The sequence below is a fragment of the Sebastes umbrosus genome, chromosome 6, assembly GCF_015220745.1.
Source record: "Sebastes umbrosus isolate fSebUmb1 chromosome 6, fSebUmb1.pri, whole genome shotgun sequence".
Taxonomy (NCBI): Eukaryota; Metazoa; Chordata; class Actinopteri; order Perciformes; family Sebastidae; genus Sebastes; species Sebastes umbrosus.
In genome coordinates, this window is record NC_051274.1 from 30,065,986 (window position 1) to 30,087,369 (window position 21,384).

Sequence of the window (21,384 nt, forward strand, 5' to 3'; positions counted from 1 at the left end):
CAATGATAAATAAAAATGAAAATGTCAACAAAAAAACAGTTATTCATTTCCATTTTTATAAATCCACAGGGAGCCACTGGAGAGGAGCTAAAGAGCCGCATGTGGCTCCGGAGCCGCAGGTTGCTTAGAGACCCCTGCTCTAATGAATCTCCTGTCTAGCTATTAAATGTTAAAACAGCTTGCCATAGCTGGTGAACCCTGAAGAGACCACGAGCTGCAGGTCCTGGTGAGCAGCAGGAGGTTCTCCTGGTTCTGCTGAAGAACCGGCAGGACCCACAGTCCAGAGAGGTGTTGATCCCAGGAAGCCAGCCCGGGATTGGTCCGCGTATCTGTCCGTTAGCGTCCTGATTGGTCGGTGGTCAGACAAGCGTTCCAGGAGACGGCAGGTCTTCCTGTTTCTGAGGAGGGAAGGAGTCGTGGTAGAGAGAGCCGTCCATAGACCTGAGAGAGAGAGAGAGAGAGAGAGAGAGAGAGAGAGAGAGAGAGAGCTGGTCAGGTACAGGCGATCTAACACCAGTAGATCTGGACCGGTACAGGTGACCTGACTCCTACCTGCCGTGCAGCGGGTGTCCGTGGAACGTGGCTGAATGCGGCAGCGTCTTTTTGTGATGCGGCGGATTGTGACTTGTCTCCGTCTGATAGGTTGACTGCTGGATGCCGCCGTGAGTCCTCCGTCTGCCTTGCAGAGCTCGTCCCCCTCCGGCCTGACCTTTGACCCCTCCGTTCGCCTTAGTGTTGACCCCTGCGTTGACCTTTCCGTTGGCCTGGTTTTGGTTGGCGGAGCCTATCGTGTTCCTCAGGTACCAGTCCCTCAGACCTGTCGAAAGATTACAGATGATGTTAACCCTCTAAAACCCGCCCGCGATCCCGACTGACTTTACTGTCTTTCAGAGGCTCTAGTAGGTTCAGTTTTAGAGCTAGAGTTAAGATACAGTTATATCATCTGAAACTAGGAAACCTAAGAAATCTATTGGTACCAACCATGCCATACCACTTTGTCGGGAAAGAGGCTAAATAGCTTCATGAAACTTTACAAGCACAAACTAAAGATCTAGAGCATTCAGAGGAGGGATGGTTTTTCTAGCTAGATTGACAATAAGGGGGTTTCTGAGCAGTTTACACAACAGAAGTGTTCGCCATCGATTCGCCAAAAAATGCAATTCTTGCAGAAATCTCCAAATTTCGAAAGTTTTTGATCCTAAATCACAGCATGACTTTTACTACGGTGTTCCTCATGGTCTTGGTGTCTTAATGTGGTATTTTGGAGGGATTATTGATCATTTTTATCAATTCTTGAGTGTTAAAAAATGGTTAAATTTAGGACCAAATCTGTGCAACAAATGGTATCAACCCAAAAATTGCTGCAACAACTCTTAGGACATAAATAAGCATGGGAATGACCATCGTATACTTCTATCTAATGTTCTAACCCTTATACATTTTTACAATACATTTTAAATAATGAACCTGGCACGTAGTTTTCATTTTCAAAACTGTATTTTACCTCCAACCTCCCATCGATAACCACATCTGTGTTTAATAATGTTTAGTTCTTGTCCTTGTCTCCTGTTTCTGAGGAGGGTTTCTGTCTTTATGATCCATAAAGTTGTATTCTGCTCGACTCCCACCAGGTGGCGTCATATCATATCCTTTAACAGCAGAAGCCTTCATGCAGACGGACTGTTTCTGCTGCAGTGACCCAGTTTTATCTCCACATCATTAAAGATTCATGAGATTTTATCTTCACAGATTCACATTTAAAAACAAGCTGAACTTCAGATTTAAATCTGTTCACTGGCGGAGCATCAGGGGACGTGGCCCTGTGGCGCCTTAATGCACGGGCCCCCGAGTACCGGGGGGGCCTCAACAGACATGAGGTTAAAAAATATAGCTTGATGATGTAACAGGAAGTGCTTACCCTCCAGGGCGAGGGCCTTGTGGAGGCTCCTGGTGGCCTCCTCCAGCTGTGCGTCCTGGGCGGGGGGCAGCTGTGGCGGTCGGGGGGGCAGCAGGTTGGGGTGGGGGTCTGGCTGGATGGCAGGCAGAGGAGGATTGTGGGTATCAGTCTGGCCCTGTTGCACCGGGAGGAAGGGGCCACAGGATTTGGTGCGGGTCACTTTGACTCGGCGCTGGTCGCCCAGGTGACTGCGGTAGGTGGGCGGGGCTCCCAGGGGCTGCTGGGAGGAGTAGCCGTTGTAGAGCAGCGCTGTGATTGGCTGCCTGTTGTTGGGCTGGGACTGCTGTCGCTGCAGCTGCTGCTGTTTCCCCCACACGTAGTCCAGCAGGACCTCGTTGTACCCCCCTCCTCTCCCTCGCCCCGCCCCTCCCCCCTCTGTGACGCCGTTATTCGCCCTCGCCCTCGTCCGTCCGTCCGTCAGCGTCTCGGAGCTCCTGAATGCTCCGGCGGTGTTCGTTCCTCTGGAACCCGGCAGACCATTTAGCCACAATCCCCCCTGCTGCCCCCCGTCCTCCTCCAGGGGGGCGATGCGGTCCAGGAGGCCATCGGAGCTGTTACTGTGACGGGCTGCATTAACCCTGGCCCCGCCCTCCCCCGCTGGTCCTGGGTCAGACGGGCCTGAGGAGGAGGAGGAGTCCTGAGAACGAGGGGGTGGAGTGGGAGGATGGAGGGGGAGGGGGGGATGATGGGAGGGAGGAGGAGGGGGAAGGGGCTTGTGGGCCTTCAGAGTTTCTGGATGGTCCGTCCTGAAAGAGGAGAGAAGACTGACAATGAGGACAGCTGAGATAACTGTTAACTGGTAGCTGACAGGTAGTTAAGTGGCAACTAACAGGTAAATAAGTGGTAGCTAACAGGTTGGTCACATGACCAGAAGCTAAGCTGTTCTACTTATATTTCCTTTGCAGAGGAAGAACTCTTCTGTAGCTTGAGGTGACAGGAAGAGGTCTGTGTACCTGTTGTGCAGTGAGTTCCTCCTGGTTTTATTCTGGTTGAAAACCTCCACTGGAGAACCAGCAGAGACCAGCGGGGGACGACTCTGAGACACACCATCATCTGACAGACGGACGGACAGACAGATGTAGAATTATGTTTTGAAGTGAAACTACCAAAATAAGAGCAGAGTAAAGTGTAGTTTATGTGTTCTATAAAGGTGTTTCCACTGTGGCCAGCAGAGGGAGCTTTAACTAAGTGTGTTACCGTTATCCAGTCCTGTTGATGATGTCGAGCTGCTCTCTGACCTCACTGTGTCGTCTGGAAACACACACACACACACACACACACACACATACGCTCAGATTCAGAATAAAGGCAGGAAGAAGAATCAGGTTTCCTCGTCATCCTGAAACAATGGCCTCTCATCTACTGCCAGCTGAGTGTGTGTGAGTGTGTGTGTGTGTGTGTGCATGTGTATGTGTGTGTGTGTGTGTGTGCGTTACCTGTGTGGCAGCCTCTGTGTACAGTCCTCTTGCCGTGGTGTGTGTGCGTCTGTGTATTGTGTTCAGAGTCACTGTGTTTCCTCAGAGCTCCGCTAAATAAAGTTTTCTTCGGCTTTGAACGCTGGGAGTCTTCCTCCTGAAGACACACAGAAACACACACTCAGGTTTAGTTTTATATTAAGTAACATGAACATGACAGACCTAGGGCTGTCAATCGCTTAAAATATTTAATGATTGTCCATAGTTAATCGTGATTAATCACACAATTTTTTATCTGTTCAAAATGTACCTTAAAGGGAGATTTGGGGAGTGCAAATGTATGTATATATTTATTATTGTAAATCAATTAACAAAACAAAACAATGACAAATTTTGTCCAGAAACCCTCATAGGTACTGCATTTAGCATAAAAAATTTGCCAAATCATGGCAAACTCAAGCCCAACAGGCAACAACAGCAGGTCACATGTCTCACCTCTGCTCGACACTTCCTGTTTCCTTGGCGAGACGTCCCACCTCTCCGTCGGACGCAGGGGGGTTTCTCCCCCGCCTCCAAGGGGAAGTCACTGGGCACTGCACCGGTCAGCTCCTGACCAATGACAACACAGGAAAACACACTTTATAGTACATCATATTAAAGCAACGTTCAATAAGTTCATAAAAACTCAACGGGAACGAGACTGTGACCCAGGACGGGTCCACGAGAATGCTTAGCTCTCCGAGGTCTGGTGGTCATGGTCCGGTGGTCACGGTCTGGCGATTTCGGTCAGGTGGTCACGGTCTGGTGATTTCGGTCAGCTGGTCACGGTCTAGTGGTCTCTGTCAGGTGGTCACGGTCCGGCGGTTACGTTCCACTGGCTACGTTCCACTGGTCACAGTCCGGCGGTCACAGTGCAGGGATCACGGTACAGTGGTCACACGCTGGTGGTCATGGTCTAGCGATCACGGTCTGGTGGTCACAGTCCGGCGGTCACAGTCCGGTGATCACGGTACAGTGGTCACGCGCTGGTGGTCATGGTCTAGCGATCACGGTCTGGTGGTCACAGTCCGACGGTCACGGTCCGGTGGTCACGGCCCGGCGGTTACGGTCTGGTGCACGCAGCAGATCACACGGTATATAGACTGATGCACGTAATGTGGAACCAAATGTCACAAGTGTGATTTCTGCCTGGAAATATTTAGCCGGTAACACGTACCGAGGTTATCACAACAAGCCAATTGGCGCGCGAGTCACGGTGACGGGCGCAAATGAAATAGGACCATCCCTGTAGGAGTGAGGGGTCCAATTATGACATCACTCACCGCCTCCTGCAGACAGATGCGTCTCAGCTCAGCCAATCGTGTGCCCAGCAGCGCCTGTAGGCCCCGCCTCCTCTCCTGCAGCTCTGCCATTCGCTCCCTCTGCTTCCTGTCTGGACAGGTGAAAGGGTCTGCAGACACACACACATTGTAACACACTGTGTCCTCATTAAGACACATCATCACATTATTGTTGTTGTTGTTTGTTCTCACCAGGTGAGATGAGTTGACCTTTGACCTCCATGGCTTGTGTTTCCCATGTGACCCCGCCTCCTCCCTCCTCACTGCTCGACTCCTCCTCGCCGCCCCACACACACTCACTCACCTGCGGAACACATTCAATTCAACCTTTATTGTCCCCCCGATCACAGACAAACACACAACAACAACAGCATGTAAAAGATAATGTACAGCTAGCCGGTCATTGTTGTGAAATAAATGCTGACAGGGCGCTGCTGGACCCCTCTGAACCACGTCGGTGTTTTCTCCTGTAGGTGAATGCAATGCGTCTCAGTGGTGTCAGGTTTTATTCAGGAACTCTGCTTTATAGATCTTCACACCTGTCTCAGGTCACCTGTCACCTGTCTACAGGTGTCTGTCAGCAGTTTGGAGGAAACATCACATGAACTCAGACAGTCAGTCAATCAATGTCACCTTGTAAGTGGGTTCATAAGAGCTCCAGTAGTTCACTCCTGTGGCCATCCAACAGCCTGAACACCAGCCACAGGACGGCTTCGCTGGTTAGCTGTTAGCTGTTAGCTGCAGGTCCCAGGCCGGCCCGTGGAGGGAGTTAAACCGACTTCAGAACCTCTGACCTGATAAGAACAACAACAAAAGAAGATGAGGAGGACAGAGTGAGGACCAATCAGAAGTCAGGAACACCAAAACAACAGTGATGAGGGCACGGTCAAAATGAACACTGGCGAATAATCGCCTCTGGTTCACTTCCATTCTATGTGAGCGGAGTTAGAGCTACAATCAGGCCCAAAGAATCCGGACCGACCCGACAGGAACCTGCGAGTTTCTGTCCAAGCCCAACCTGAGCCCGATTTAAAACACAAATGTCTATATCAATGGATGGATGGACATACTTGCCAACCTTGAGACCTTAAAGAAAGGGAGGATTTCAAAACCCAAAAATTAGAGTTTCAGAGACTTTGTTTCCTGCATTCTGGTGACTTTAAAGGGACTATTTGTAACTTTGTACGCGCATAAATGTAGCGGGTCGTCACACATGCGCGCTCGCATATGCGCGTTCGCGTGTAGCCGCTGTACCCTCCTCCTCTGCCTGCTCGCCTTCACTCAGACAGCTCAGCTCGCTCCACCTCTAGACGTGAACGCGCGCTCACTACACACTGCAGAAGAGTTAGTTTAGCTCTGAGAATATCTAGTGAATGTACAGGGGACGTTTGTGCAGAAATAACTGCTGCAGCTCCTCCAGACCAACAGAGGTTTTCCGTGTCTTGTGAAGTGACGGAGCTCTACAGAGATTTACGTTGTCTTCTCGTTACCGACCGGGTGCCGGTGTCTCCTCTGCTCTCTCCGGCTGCGGGCGGAGAGAGCAGAGGAGACACGCTGGAGAGCCCCGCTGCTTCAGCCTGCACTTAGGCAGGAAAAGCCAACACTAGGATCAGATCTAAATCATGTTCATGGAGAGACCTTCGTCTGGTCAGCTAACATTACTGCCAAGCAGCTGAAATATAGAGTGATATTGTGGTTTTAGCTAACGTGTGTCGCCTCACTGTTTTGAGTGATGCTCGTTCAGGTATATTTAGAGCGAGCAAGCGCGAGCCCGACGCTGACTTTTGTTGACTTAACGGCCACAGGTGTCGCCGTTAAGAAGCATTTCTGAAAGTTACAAATAGTCCCTTTAAAAGAGTGAAAATAACAAAATAATAGGAACACTGCAGGACGGTTGATGGTGATGAAGGATCAACAGTGAGGCTCACTGATGTGTTTTAATGATGAGGAGATATCAGGATACTGGTTATACTGGTCATAGTGGTTAGTAGATACATTCCCTGCTGGTTTGAGTCTGTATCTTCTAACAGTGAGAGATCAGACTGAGATTCACTGTTTTAGAGGAAAAATTTAGAAAGAACGACGAGTACTGACACGACTGAGACACAAACACACACACACACACACACACACACACAGGTCTGTAGACTAAACACAGTGTTATCTGGAGGTTATCTATTGTGAGCGTCTCTCAGGTGAAGAAGACGCTCAGCTCTCTGACAGTAAACACAACGTCCAGGTGAGATCCTGCAGCGAGATCAGCTGTTGTATCTTCACTGAAATGATGAAATAATAAATTAACTGCATTTATATGTTTTTACAAAAATAAACAGCATTCAAATAAATTTTAAAATGAACAAGATCCTGACAGTTCCCTGTAGCTCCTGACCTCTGACCTCTGACCTCTCTGAACCCTTTCACCTAAAGAACAAGATGTCCTCTGACTGCAGGACAACACGCCGAGCGTCCCTGAGAACAGGAAGTGGAGCCCAACAGCAAACAGGAAGAAGGAAATGAGCGATAAAAAAAGGAAACCAGTGAGAGAAAGAGAGAGAGAGAGAGCGAGCAGACTGGTTCACAGTCTATATGAACTACGGGCATTTTTAAGTCCCAGCAATGAAATTTTGGATTTATATTAAATATATACACAGTGTTATTACCAATCTTGACTTCAAAATAATTACTAAATAATGTGATTTAATAAAAAGTATTAAATCATTATCATTTTTATCCAAACACCACTTTTCTTCATGTCCCTCAGCTGTGGTCTCAATGTTGAGATATGTAAAATGAGCTATTTCAATTATAATATGACATTATTTCAAATGGAATTGTTTCAAATACATATTACTATTATTATATCATACTAATTATTCATTTGTTTACAAATCATTTATAGGATTTTTTCATCTAAATGCGCCTGTCCCACACTTTTGAGTCTTTACCGCGACACTGAACAAATACCGTAGTAAAAGTTTTACTCAAACCAAACAAATCTGGTTTCCATGGAAACAGATGTTAGCAGGTGAGCACATGGATGACAGGTTGGGCCGCCCACAAAGGTGACTCTAGATCAAGATAAACAAGGTGAAGATCACCTTTTCTTCTTCTTCTTCTTCTTCTTACCATACAGCTCAGTAACATTTAATAAATAACTTAATATCACTGTTGAATTCATGTATATTAGATGCTAACGTAGCAGAACTTGCTAGCTGCCATTTATCTGCAATATTAGCAAAAGTGTAATTTCAGCAACATGTCCTTTAGACATTAGAATTACAATATCTGCCATAGAACACAACATATTTTCTATTTTTTGCATATGATCTATGGTTGACGTCTACATTTTTCAGGGTGTTGAGAAAATCATGAAATCCCCTATTTTTAAAAAAAAAATAATTTATAGCAATATTTACAATGATGCACAAAGCTTGACGAAAATTAATTTAAATGTCTTAAAAATATTATAGAAATTAAAAAAGCAAAATGTATAAAATTGTGGTGAGGACATTTAGTAAGAACAAGTGATGCAAACCATAAAAAATAAATAATTAAAATCTTAACCACTATATGTAATAAAATTCACAGAGGTTGATTATTTTTAATTTGGGAGAGTCAAAAAGTGACCGGAGCTGCAGAAACACCCTCATTTATACATGTGTATATATATATACATATATATATATACACACAAAGACACCAAATGGTCGTCTCCCATTTGTTATTTCTGCCCCCCCCCACCCTAAATTCCTCCTGGCTCGTGTTCAGACCTGCAGACTTTCTGTCCTGTTTCACTCTCCAGACCTTCAGCAGTTCAACGCTCAGCAGCAGAAACATCTGGGCAGTAAAAACCCAAATCTGCAAACACTGAATCCTACAGGTCACATGATCATGATTATGTCATCATGTAAACATGATGTAAACATGATGTAAATAAACGGATGAGTTCATCAGAAATTGAACATTAAAACATGAGACGTTTAACATCAAACAGATTTATATACACACACACACAGTAACACACACACACGCACGCACACACACTCTCAGTGGGTGATGAAAGGGTGCAGCTGCAGACAAAGAGATGCAAATACAGGATTTAAATATTCAACAGAGTTACTGTTTGTTTGTGTGTGTGTGTGTTACTGTGTGTGTTAGTGTGTGTGTGTGTGTGTGTGTGTGTCTGTGTGTGTGTAGTCTCTCTGCCCTCAAACCAAAACATGGAGCAGATCACCAGTCTACACACACACACACACACGACAAACACACACACACACAGTAACAGTGTGTTCTGGTCTCAGTGACCTCAAGTCTGTGAGCCAATCAGAAGAGAGCAGAGTCTCCAGGTGTGATGTCATTTTCTTTAGTCTTTTTCTTTTCTTTATTTTATCACAGAGTAGTCCTGGACTCAGACCCCAGAGGTCCGGGACTCAGACCCCAGAGGTCCCGTACTCAGACCCCAGAGGTCCTGGACTCATACCCCAGAGGTCCAGGTGTAGTCCTGGACTGAAACCCCAGAGGTCCCAGATTCAGACCCCAGAGGTTCGGGTGTAGTCCCAGACTCAGAACCTAGAGGTCCGGTTGTAGTCCCGGACTCATACACCAGAGGTCCCGGACTCAGACCCCAGATGTCCCGGACTCAGACCCCAGAGGTCCGGGTGTAGTCCCGGACTCAGACCCCAGAGGTCCCGGACTCATACCTCAGAGGTCCCGGACTCAGACCCCAGATGTCCCGGACTCAGACCCCGGAGGTCCGGGTGTAGTCCTAGACTCATACACCAGAGTTTCCGGACTCATACACCAGAGGTCCCGGACTCAGACCCCGGAGGTCCGGGTGTAGTCCTAGACTCATACACCAGAGGTCCCGGACTCAGACTCCAGAGGTCCAGGTGTAGTCCTGGACTCAGACCCCAGAGGTCCGGGTGTAGTCCTGGACTCAGACCTGAACTTTAACATCCACATTAAGACAAAATCAGCCGACTGTCACCTGAAATAAAGGACTTCTGTCTCAGCAGGATTTAGAAAACCGTGTCCAGGTGTTTATCTTCATGGGTCTCAGACCGAGGACTCATTAGGACCAGGACAGACCACATCAGTCCAGTTCTCCACAGGCCACAGTAAACACTACTAAGAGTTAATAAAGAACTGAATGATCTGCTGCTCCGTTATGAAGAGATCTGGTTAAGGTCTGCTTGACGAGATTATAAGACTTTAAAGCGTGTTGGACACAAACACTGAGATATGATCATAATTCTCCATCATAACATCTACAGACATTAAGACATGAGGGGGGGGGGGCTCTCAGCTCACATGTGTCTCTGTTATTCTGTCCACCCCTGACACACACACACACACACACACACACACACAACAGTAGAATAATAAAAGAGGAAGTTATTAAAACTAAGTGATTCTTTCTGATTAAACCATTAATCTGAAGTTTTTGATCATAAATGATTGATTATTAATTAATTAATTAACTGACTTCATTAACTTCAACTGAAATTAATCAATGAGCTGTAATTAAGACCTGAAGTCAATGTGAGCCTGATGATATTGATTATAATGAGAGCAGACACAGCTCATAATAAACCAGTTAAATACCTTCAGAGTGAACCATCACACATCTACTGACCTCAGGGGGGAGATCCGGAATAAAGACGGGATGGATCCGGATTAAAGGCGGGACATTACCGGGTTCAGTCATTAACGGAAGTTAGAACAGATTAAACTTCTTCTCCTCTTCAGTTAAACTCGGTTTTATCTCCTCTGAGCGTCTCTCAGCTCTCTGCTCTCACACTGATTCACCTCCGAGTCTACAGTCAAGTTACCTGCGCTCACACACGTCACTTCCGCTCCATGGTTTCAAATTAAAAGTGCAGCACTGATCTCAGGAAATTCACATTGATTTTCATGGTCACATGAAAACAGAAGTTTGTAATTATATATATATATATTATTAGTAGTAAATATTATTATAAATAATGTTTTTGATAAAACTTCAAAATTGCACACACAGTATATATATCAACGTATATTTTTTCTCACAGATTATGGTCACAGTTTTAACCTTGTATACTCAAACAAAACAAATACACACACACATATATATATATATATATATGCCTGCCTGTCTGTCTGTCTGACCAGACTATCATGTTTTTTTTGTTTCAACGAAGTGCTGGAGCAGGATGGTTGTGAATAGGGAAATAGAATAGGATGATGACTGAATAGTACACTGATCTTTTTAATTGATTGTATGTATATGTGTTTTTGTATGCGTATATACTGCATGTGCATATATGTGTATGTATGTATACAGTATATATATGTATATATAAATAGATTTGATTTGATTTTATTCTTTTTAATTTTACTTTTTGGACTTGTGTATATTCTTTTTATTTATTAATCTATTTTTTGTATATAATATGTCTTTCCTGTATCTATACTGGCTTATTTTATATTAATATTAGTTTTTTTAAGTTTCTTTGTACCATAAAGTTATTTTTGGGGACGTTTGTGAATGTTTGTTCTGTTCTTTCAAAATAAACAAAAAAACAATAAATATAATATTGAAAAAAAACAAAACCTAACAAAGTACTTTTGTTGTGTATTTGTTTTGTTTTGTTTCAGTTTACAATGTTAACCACGTGTTTAAAACTGCAACCATAGTCAGTGAGAAATAACATTTCCTACAAAACATATTTTGGTGATGCAGTTTAGTTGTATGGGAACGTAACTGTGTGGGAGACTGTTAGTGCCTTCAAATGGGATGGTGTTGTTTACCGTGTTCACAAGATGAGTCCATATGAACGCCCCCCTCTTGTCATATTCAAGACCTTATGAGTGGAAAGTTTCTGAATGCTCAGAGTTCACGAGTTGTGCCGTGTTTGTTGACGTTGTCAGAAATGGCGGAGTCCATGGAAGTTAATTTTTTTCGGTGCGTAATAAGTTAATATATTGTCATTTTAGTCGTTTATTGTTTTTCTTGGTAATTTTATAATATGTCTGAGGTAAATGTTGATATTCCCAACGCCCTCATCTTTTCCCTCTGTCATTATGCATTTACTGCATCATGTTACCCACTTGCTAGCTTGCTAAATTGTTAGCTTTTGTGGCTTCTAGACGCCGACAGTAACGTTAATATTGCTGTTGCTTAGCAGCGGTGCCAGAATATCATGTACACGACTTCCCATGTTGTAAACAGGAGCTCATGAGTTCCATTTGAAGGCACCATGTGTTGGCTGGCAGACCTTTATTTTGGTAACATGAGGATACACTTGTATCTTTGTGTCATTGAAATGTTAATGTAAACTCTCTGTATTCACTTTCGTTGTCTTGTTGATGTGAAGTTTGACCCCCCACAGTAAAACAAAAGAACCCCCACCCCACCATACACACACACACACACACACACAAACAGGTCATTCACATTCAAACAGCTATCTGTTTCCACGTTTAGCAGCTCAGCAGGACAGAAGCAAGATACTCTGGGAAAGAAATCCTGCAGAGATCAGTGAGGTTGTGATAGGACTGATCACAGGGCAGCTGTTATTACACATGTTTCATTAATCACTCAGTGATGTCTCACTGATTAAACATAGTAAACATCACATTTATTGCATTAATATTAAAGCTTCATAAAGTAATCAATTAAAACATAAGTTGATAAACTCCATGAGGTCTGATCTGAAGCTTGTTTTTCTTTCCTGAACTGTGATTGGCTCTCTGGGCGCTCTGTCTTTACATGGTGTGTCAATAAACCTAAATGAGGATTGACGGATTAGAGGAGGATTTAAAGTGTGTATGTGTGTGTGTGTGGGGGGGATATTAAATCTGATCCAATTTAGATTTTCATCTTTCGACTTGTCTGCTCTCAAACTCTGAGTGTCCTCATCACCAATGGATTCCTTATGTCTTCTAGTTTCATATGATGCCAGTATCTTCACTCTAACTTTAAAACTGAGCCCACTTCAACCTAAAAATTGCAAGTTGCGTTGATGCGTTAAAAAAATTAGTGCCGTTAAAACGAACTTGCATTAATGCATTATCATTATCACGTTAACTTTGACAGCCCTAATAAATATATACATACATTTGCCTAAAGCAGCATATTTGTCCACTTTCATGTTGATAAGAGAATTAAATACTTGACAAATCTCCCTTTAAGGTACATTTTGAACAGATAAAAAGTGTGCTATTAATTTCCTATTAATTGTCATTAACTATATGGACAATCATGCAACGTTACAAGGTCAAAGCAGTCTATAGCCACATGATTTTATTCAACTGCCAGTCTGCTGCCACCACCTACGTATCATCATCTCCGTTCAGCCCACTGATGTGTCGTAACGCTGGTACCTGCCACATGCGTCATATACGGTCACATATGGTCATATACGGTCATATACGGTCATACTGTATACGGCCATAAGCGGTCATAAACCATAATATACGGTCATACGTATACGGTCATGTATCGTCATTTACGGTCATATACCATCATATACAACATATATGGTTATACACGTCATATACGGCCATATACGGTAATATACAGTCATATGCCGTCATATGCCGTCATATAAGGTCATATACAGTCATATATTGTTATATACGGTCATATACCATCACATACCGTCATATACCGTCATATACCGCCATCTACGGTCACATACCGCCACATACCGTCATATAAGGTCATATATCGTCATATTCGGTCATATACCATCATATAAGGTAATTTACCGTCAAATACCATAAAATACGGTCATATGCAGTCATATGCCGTCATATAAGGTCATATACGGTCATATATTGTTATATATGTCATATACCATCACATACCGTCATATACAGTCATATACCGTCATTTACCGTCAAATACCGTCAAATACCGTCATATACAGTCATATACGCTCTAGGGATGTTAATAATTAACCGTTAAACCGACAGAATTTTAACCAATTAATGCTATCGGTTAAACGGTTAAAAGAAATATTAACAAATAGTTCAAAAGCTGAGCACTACTCAGAGGATCGACTGGTAACTTAAAGGAGAATAGCTGGTCCACCATAACAGCCCACCTTAACAGAGTCTGAGGCGGCGTTGCCTGGTAGAGGAAGTTGGCTCAGGTCTTGAGGAGTTGTAGCATTTATTCACCGACAAATAAACTGTACGCACACTTCTACAGCTACGTTCACGGCTATAGCGCCACCGACAACCCCACATGGCTGCTACAGTAACGCCCCCGGACGGGTGAACTGGGGACGCAGTCGTCTGCTGTGCTCAGACACTGCAGCTGGCGCACCGCTGCATGCGACGCACTAATCTTGTCAGTTAACAGTTAATAAGGTTAACGAGGGTCGGTTAACGGTTTAAAAAAAGTTCAAAATTAGCATCCCTAATAAGGTAATATAAGGTCATATACAATCATATTCCTCCTCTTCCTCCTCTACCTCCTCTTCCTCCTCTCCCTCCTCTTCCTCTTCTACCTCCTCTATCTCCTCTTCCTTCCTCCTCTTCCTCCTCATTTGTGTGACAACAATTAAACTGAAGCATGGAAACGTCCTCACAGAGATAGAAACACACACACAGGTAACATGAAGAATTGATGACTGACACACTGATACATACAGACTACACTTGAGTGTGTGTGTGTGTGTGTGTGTGTGTGTGTGTGTGTTTGAGTGTGTGAGTGTGTGTGTGCGTGTGTGTGTGTGTGTGTGTGTGTGTGTGTGGAGGATGAATGTAGGTCAGGCAGCAGACTCTCAGCATGGCAACAATGTAGAAAATCCCAACTCTGAATACTCGCATCTGATTGGCTGAGAGCTCCAGCAGACAGCCAATAACCTTTCAACCCTCAGGGCACTCTCTCTGTGTGTGTGTGTGTGTGTGTGTGTGTGTGTGTGTGTGTGTGTGTGCGTGCGTGCGTGCGTGCGTGCGTGCGTGCGTGGTACAGTAGACTCTCACAGAATGAAACACGGCACAGCGACTAGATGACATCACAGTGGCATCACAGTGACATCACAGATACAGCAGCTGAGTGGGCGGAGTCACAGACTCACAGACTGATTGGATCATCAGAACCTCTACAGGAGTCAAACTACGAGTCCCAGAGTGCATTGCTGTAAGAGCCGTCCAATCAGAGAGCTTCAGAGAGTCTGTTGCCGGGCAGCTGATTGAAAAATTCACCGCTGAATATGATGTAACTGTGATGTCACTGCTCTGGATGGAGGTGTCTCCATAGCAACAGCCGCTGAGGCTCATGGGTACTGCAGTGTTTAGAGCAGTCCCACAGACCAAACTGAGAGACGGTAAATATATCTATATATAGTATATATAGATATATATATATATCTATATATATATATATACTAATGTTGCTGATAATACTAATGTACTTTTACTTTGGATACTTTAAGTACATGTTGCTGATAATACTAATGTACTTTTACTGTGGATACTTTAAGTACATGTTGCTGATAATATTAATGTACTTTTAATTTGGATACTTTAAGTACATGTTGCTGATAATACTAATGTACTTTTACTGTGGATACTTTAAGTACATGTTGCTGATAATACTAATGTACTTTTACTGTGGATACTTTAAGTACATGTTGCTGATAATACTAATGTACTTTTACTGTGGATACTTTCAGTACATGTTGCTGTTAATACTAATGTACTTTTACTTTGGATACTTTCAGTACATGTTGCTGTTAATACTAATGTACTTTTACTTTGGATACTTTAGGTACATGTTGCTGATATTACTAATGTACTTTTACTTTGGGTACTTCAAGTACATGTTGCTGATAATACTAATGTACTTTTACTTTGGATACTTTAGGTACATGTTGCTGATAATACTAATGTACTTTTACTTTGGATACTTTAAGTACATGTTGCTGATAATATTAATGTACTTTTACTTTGGATACTTTAAGTACATGTTGCTGATAATATTAATGTACTTTTACTTTGGATACTTTAAGTACATGTTGCTGATATTACTAATGTACTTTTACTTTGGATACTTTAAGTACATGTTACTGATAATACTAATGTACTTTTACTTTGGATACTTTAAGTACATGTTGCTGATAATGCTAATGTACTTTTACTTTGGATACTTTAAGTACATGTTGCTGATAGTAATTAAGTACTTTTACTTTGGATACTTTCAGTACATATTACTGATTATACTAATGTACTTTTACTTGTTGCCAGCTATAGACATACGTTTTGGGAAAAGTGTCAACAAGTCTATTATAGCCTTTTTCCTAACAAGTGCCTTTAATTGTATTTAGTGTGACTATTCCTATGTCTGTAACCTGCTAAGTCTATTCATCTATAGGCAAAAAATAATGTTTATTAAAATGTATGTAAGAAATACAACCTAAATAGTGCATTAAAACAAATCAGTAAGATAATGTAAAAGAAAGGTGAAAAAACAGCTATATCTTTAAACAGTAAATTAACTGTAAAATACTGTGAAATGAATAAAAAAAAACAGCTCAAACTGTATTTTCATTTACAGTACAAAGCTGTAAATTTCAGCGACAGTATAATAATGTTAATTTTACAGTAACATAAAGACAACCCTGCTGCCAGTTCTTTCCTGTTATTTTACTGGGAAATTCTTAACAGTGCACACGTGGCTGCTGGGTGGGGACATCCCATAATAACAACAACGCCGACAAACAGAAACAACATTTTTCCATCAACATAACAAATTAAATTCAGTGCCATCATAGATAAATGAAGTTGTCTTGAGGTGTTTGATCAACCAGATCACCAGATCACCTGTATCTCTGCTGCTGCTTCCTGCCGCCCTACAGCGCGTTTTACCGCAGAGGAGCGGCACAACAACAACAACACACCACCTCAAACAAACCAGATATTAATATTAAATAATGAGTCCTCTGTTTATTAACTGTGAGCCGAATTAAAGAGAAGTCCATGAGCAAGTCGAGGACACTACTCATGCTTGTTCTCATCGCTGTGAACTGTTGCTACAAGCGATGCGACCTTAAAATGACTAACTTTTGAATGGAGTCTGGTGTGCGGTTCTCTCCATGTGACAGAAGGTGTGAAGGTGTGAAGGTGAGATGATCTCCCATACCTGGATCACCTGCAGGTTTCCCTCCAGCGGGGATCGATCCTGCAGCTCCTCGGTCACATGATCCAGGAACCGGTCCAGAGTCCAGAACCCGTCCTCCTCCTGGTCAGCTGATTGTCTCACATCAGGTGTGATCGATTGATTGATTGATTGATTGATTGGTGACGCTAATTTGTCGCCCCTTCGTTTAGCCGATCAGCGCGCCTGCAGACGCTGATCGATCATCGCGGATCGATGATGTGATCGGATGCTCTTCATCCAGCAGCGTCTCTGTGTTTCAGTCTGAATGAAGCTCGACTCCATCAGCACCACGAGGCGCGCTCACGACGCCGCGGGCACGCGCAACATCACGCGTGCACACACAGACTCCAATCATGAATAGATGATGGCTTCATGCTGATCGATCGAACACATCGATAATAACTTTTAGTCTGTTTCTTATTATAAATGATATTTTCAATGGATTAGGTTCTCTTCTTCATGGGTCTCTATTGAAGTTTATTTTATTTCTCATTTGTTGCCTGAATCACTTCATTTTAAAGGTCCCATATTATAAAAAAGTGAGATTTTCATGTTTTTTTTTACTATAAAGCAGGCTTAAGTCCTTTATAAATACTGTCAAAGAATCAAAACACTCAATCCACAGGGAAATACACACAGCCCGTCTTCAGAAACTCTGCATTTGAAACAAGCTGTCAGGATTTCTGTCCATTTGTGATGTCACAAATATACAATATTTAGACCCATGACTCAATTTTAAATGTAAACATTCTAAATGTGTCCCAGTTTATTCCTGTTGTTGTCTGTCATGTGAATGTCATCAGCTGACAGGAAGTAAACATGGACCCAAGCTGTTGCCTAGCAATGCAAATCTGTTGCAATTCCGTCAAATTGCGCTAAAACGGAGCGTTTCAGACAGAGGGGTAAATACAGGCATATTCAAGCTGACAGTATGAGGAAAATAAAGTTTTTTTTTTAACATTACAGCATGTAAACATGTTCTAGTAGAAACACAAAATACAAGTATGAACCTGAAAATGAGCACGATATGGGACCTTTAAGATTTACTGTCTTCATAAAGAACATGGTACTTATTTACACACACAGGTACATAATGGGACCTTTGACCCTTCCTCATCATCAGGAACAGTGCCAGGGGGCAACTGGGGTTCAGAGTCTCGCTCAAGGACACTTCAACATGTGGACAGGAGGAGCCGGGGATCGAACCACCAACCTTGTGGTTAAAGGACGACCCGCTCTACCCCCTGAGCCGCCACCACCACCGCCCCTGAATATGAATATTTAATATTCAGTTTACTGGTTTAATATAAAAACAACAGTTTGTAACATAAAGACAGGGCCGGTTTAAAGTGGCAGTAGGCAGAATATTTTTGGCATCATTGGGCAAAAATTCCATAATAACCTTTCAGCATATTGTAATTCAAGTGTTCTGAGAGTTAACTAGACTACTACTCCTCCTCATGGCTTTTTTCAGGCTTTAAAAAAATTAAGCCCGTGACGGGAGACTTTGACCAATCACAGGTAATTTCACTGAGAGAGCATTCCTATTGGCTGTGCTCCGGTCATGTGACCAGAACTTGGCGTTCCTTCAACAGATTTCACAATGGCGGTGGCGTCACAAACTTTCTCATTTTACAGCTAAACAGTACACTATAAGATGATTCTGGAAACATTTGAGGAGAGAAATAGGCATTAACGTAACATAATATTGATTCATATTTGATCAGCGCTGCCTAGTTTGACTATTTGATCAGAGTTCGTGAGTGATTGACAGCTGGCTCTCATAGACAGCAGCTGGACAGCAGACCTCAGATCAGTCCTTACTTCTTGTTTTCCTCCGGTCTGTGAAATCTTACAGATGCCGTTAGGAGCACCGGAGGACACGATTTTTTTCAGGTTACCCGTTTCATGAACTACTGTCAGGATACAGCGACCGTTTTGTGAAAAATAACGTTTTTTTAATAATATTTTCTCCAATCTTGCCTACTTCAGCTTTAGGGCGTAGGCCATATAGGCGGTCACCACCTTCTGGGGGGCGCTGGTCACCCTCAAAAAAGAAAAATATATATATATTTTTTTTAAATACCAGTGGGCGCTTTACTCATTTACTGCATTGAGATAACAAATGAAAACAATAAAGAAAGAAAAAGAAATACACTGTTCACCCCTGTAACTCTTTCTTGAAACTGACTAAACACTTTTAAGCCAACAATATCAGGGACCAACTGCTTATTTATATCGTAATACAGTTATTTATGAAAATAAAAATCTTAAGTTTTGTCTTAAAACCATTGTGATGATTGCTAGAGGTTTGATTCAGACAGAAGATTTAAAGGGTTAAACTGGAAACTGATCCTGCCGCTGGGACCAGTAGCTGATCCTTTGTCTTCGTCCAGCCTTTTTCTTTTCCATGTAGGCCTCTGTTGACCTTACAAGCCACTCTTTGTTAACATCACATGGTGAGGTCCCAACAGGGGAGATCAAAATATAAAAAGAGTAATTGGTTGACATAAATCATCACCAGATCTCAGTACATCTTCTAAATGCTAATAGGGGGGGCGAATTTACATGCATGAGAGCCGGTCTGTCAGCCCCTGGAGCCCTGACATGGTGTGGGATTGTAGCGCTGCATCGTCTGCAAATAGCATTTCCCTCAGGAGAACGCCGGTCATTTGGTCTTGGACCGCGAGCGGGCAAGGTTGAAGAGTTTGCAATCAGCTCTGGCGTACAGGTAGACGCCTTCCGGAAATGAGCCAAATGCAAACGACAGCAGGAGAGAGAAGAAAATCTGAAGCGGGTCGGTGGATTGGGAACGCCTCTGAAGTTTCTCCTTTGTAACAGTGTGAGACCCGGCATGTTGTCGTAGAATGATGAGTGAAAAATTTAAACAGGATTCTGTGATGACAGGAAGTGGACTCCACACGGCCGGTAAAAAAATGCTCTAAAAATCTTTATTGTTACAGAGAATATTCACAAACAACGGGTTTGATTCACTTCCTGCTCAGACAAACTGACCAATAGGTGAGCTCCGCCACAAGCACTTCATCAACAAAAGAAAAAGAAACCACCGAAGAACAAATAACTTTTCTTTTCTTACAGACGTTTATAAAAAAGGAAAAACTAAATATTTTGATGCTACAGAAAGAAAATAATTTAAACTCGACCGCCCCCTGTAGAGACCCCACCCGCCGATAGCACCGTGACCTTCATCATGACGTCACAGGGGAGGGGGGGCTACATCTACATTTAATAAACTCCATTTGAAGGTGAAAAGTTGCTGACTCCGCCTCTCGCCATCTCCGTGACAACCAAAGAAGAGAGTTCTGATTGGCTGATAATATACAGATATCCTACAAGTCTTATTTTCTCAGTTTCCTGGGGGACAAAAATCCGTCAGAGCCCCGCCTCCTCCTTGTCAAAACGCCAACCAGCCGCAGGGTGGAGCTTCAGACAATGGTAACCAACCAGAGCCCTCAGCAGAACGTCTGCTCCTCCTATTGGTCAGTTCTGAACTTCTTTGGTCCGACAGGTTTACTGGAGACAGGAAATGAAAATCAATTAAATTTAAAGGGACATGCAGCAGGTCATGTGAGCTCCTTCACTCCCTCTCCATCCGTTAAAGCGAATTTGCGTTAACGTTATATTAACGTGTTAACTTTGACAGCTCTAATATTCATATATTATTCAGTATATAAACAGTATTTCTTGTCTTACACATCAGGAGAAGCTCCGGGTCTCTTCACTGCTGGTTTGACATCTTTACTGCTTTCTACAGGAGAGACGACATCATTAATATCATCATCATTAATCATCAATCACCAACACGATCATTCAGCTGTTTGATCAGACGACCACAAACTAACTGTACTTCATACCACCGTCAACGTGGTCGCCCCAGAATCCTCCTGGTTCTTATTAGTCTCACCTTGGAGCCACCGGACCTGCGTGGCGGGCCCGTAGCCCTTCTGGTTGCGAGCGGCGATGCGAAAGATGATGGCGGGCTTGGTGGTGTAGTCGATGTGGGCATTGGCGAGGCTGGTGGCCTGGACCAGGCAGGATGGGTTGGGACCGCAGTAGACTCTCATGAAGGCCAGCTGGGCCGGACCAGAACCGGTGGAGGTGGCCTGGCTGGACTGGATGGCCAGGTACACAGAGTACTCCGTGATCTTCCCTGATGTGACGGCAGGAGGCTCCCAGGTCAGCTGAGCCCCGTCCAGGTTCTGCAGAACCACAGTTACAGAGTTTAAAACGGATGTCAGTTAGTGAACTACATTTCCCATGAAGCCATGTGTTTATTCATAATGTCTGATGTGATATCTGTTCGTAGAGTTTGTTTTGTGAACCAGTGTGACAACTTCAGAACAATATTCTGATAATAAAGTGACATCATGCGTACATGATGATGTCACGATGATGTCACATGATACTTTCTGGACTCGTAAAATGAGAAACTGTCATTAGTCAAGTGGTCCAGGTTTCTCTGATATTACAGGGACGTTATTGTACCAGTACAGTATAACT

General features: G+C 43.3%; 2 protein-coding genes across 14 annotated transcripts in view; both read right to left on the minus strand.

The window, feature by feature from the left end:
- Positions 1–16,981, minus strand: si:ch211-169p10.1 (coiled-coil domain-containing protein 120). 2 transcript variants are annotated; one of them, XM_037772694.1, is made up of 11 exons: positions 16,846–16,981; positions 5,346–5,506; positions 4,905–5,016; positions 4,695–4,822; positions 3,868–3,981; positions 3,394–3,529; positions 3,155–3,208; positions 2,911–3,010; positions 1,919–2,703; positions 553–817; positions 1–441 (listed from the first exon to the last, which is right to left on the minus strand). In XM_037772694.1, exons 2-11 carry the CDS (start codon positions 5,391–5,393, stop codon positions 360–362), a joined length of 1,824 nt encoding a protein of 607 aa, XP_037628622.1. In that variant the 5' UTR covers positions 5,394–5,506; positions 16,846–16,981; the 3' UTR covers positions 1–359. The 2 variants fall into 2 exon arrangements, with proteins under 2 accessions (XP_037628622.1, XP_037628623.1); XM_037772695.1 differs by lacking the exon at positions 16,846–16,981 and adding an exon at positions 10,348–10,541.
- Positions 16,982–19,792: 2,811 nt separating this feature from the next.
- hcfc1b (host cell factor C1b) overlaps positions 19,793–21,384 on the minus strand; it is a 24,121-nt gene continuing 22,529 nt past the window's right edge. For all 12 annotated transcript variants that reach the window (XM_037772643.1, XM_037772642.1, XM_037772641.1 and 9 more), the window contains 3 exons: positions 20,789–21,083; positions 20,578–20,632; positions 19,793–20,397 (listed from right to left, as the gene is read on the minus strand). In XM_037772643.1, the coding sequence (XP_037628571.1) occupies positions 20,358–20,397; positions 20,578–20,632; positions 20,789–21,083 (390 nt within the window). In that variant the 3' untranslated portion in view covers positions 19,793–20,357. The remainder of the gene's footprint in view (positions 20,398–20,577; positions 20,633–20,788; positions 21,084–21,384) is intronic.

Excerpts from the sequence above, each read along its gene's own strand:
- si:ch211-169p10.1 (XM_037772694.1), bottom strand. The coding sequence starts at position 5,393 with ATGGCCACAGGAGTGAACTACTGGAGCTCTTATGAACCCACTTACAAG. Across the intron at positions 3,209-3,393 it reads ACACAGAGGCTGCCACACAG|ACGACACAGTGAGGTCAGAG; the intron begins GTAACGCACACA and ends GTGTGTTTCCAG. Across the intron at positions 818-1,918 it reads CAAGGCCCTCGCCCTGGAGG|GTCTGAGGGACTGGTACCTG; the intron begins GTAAGCACTTCC and ends ATCTTTCGACAG.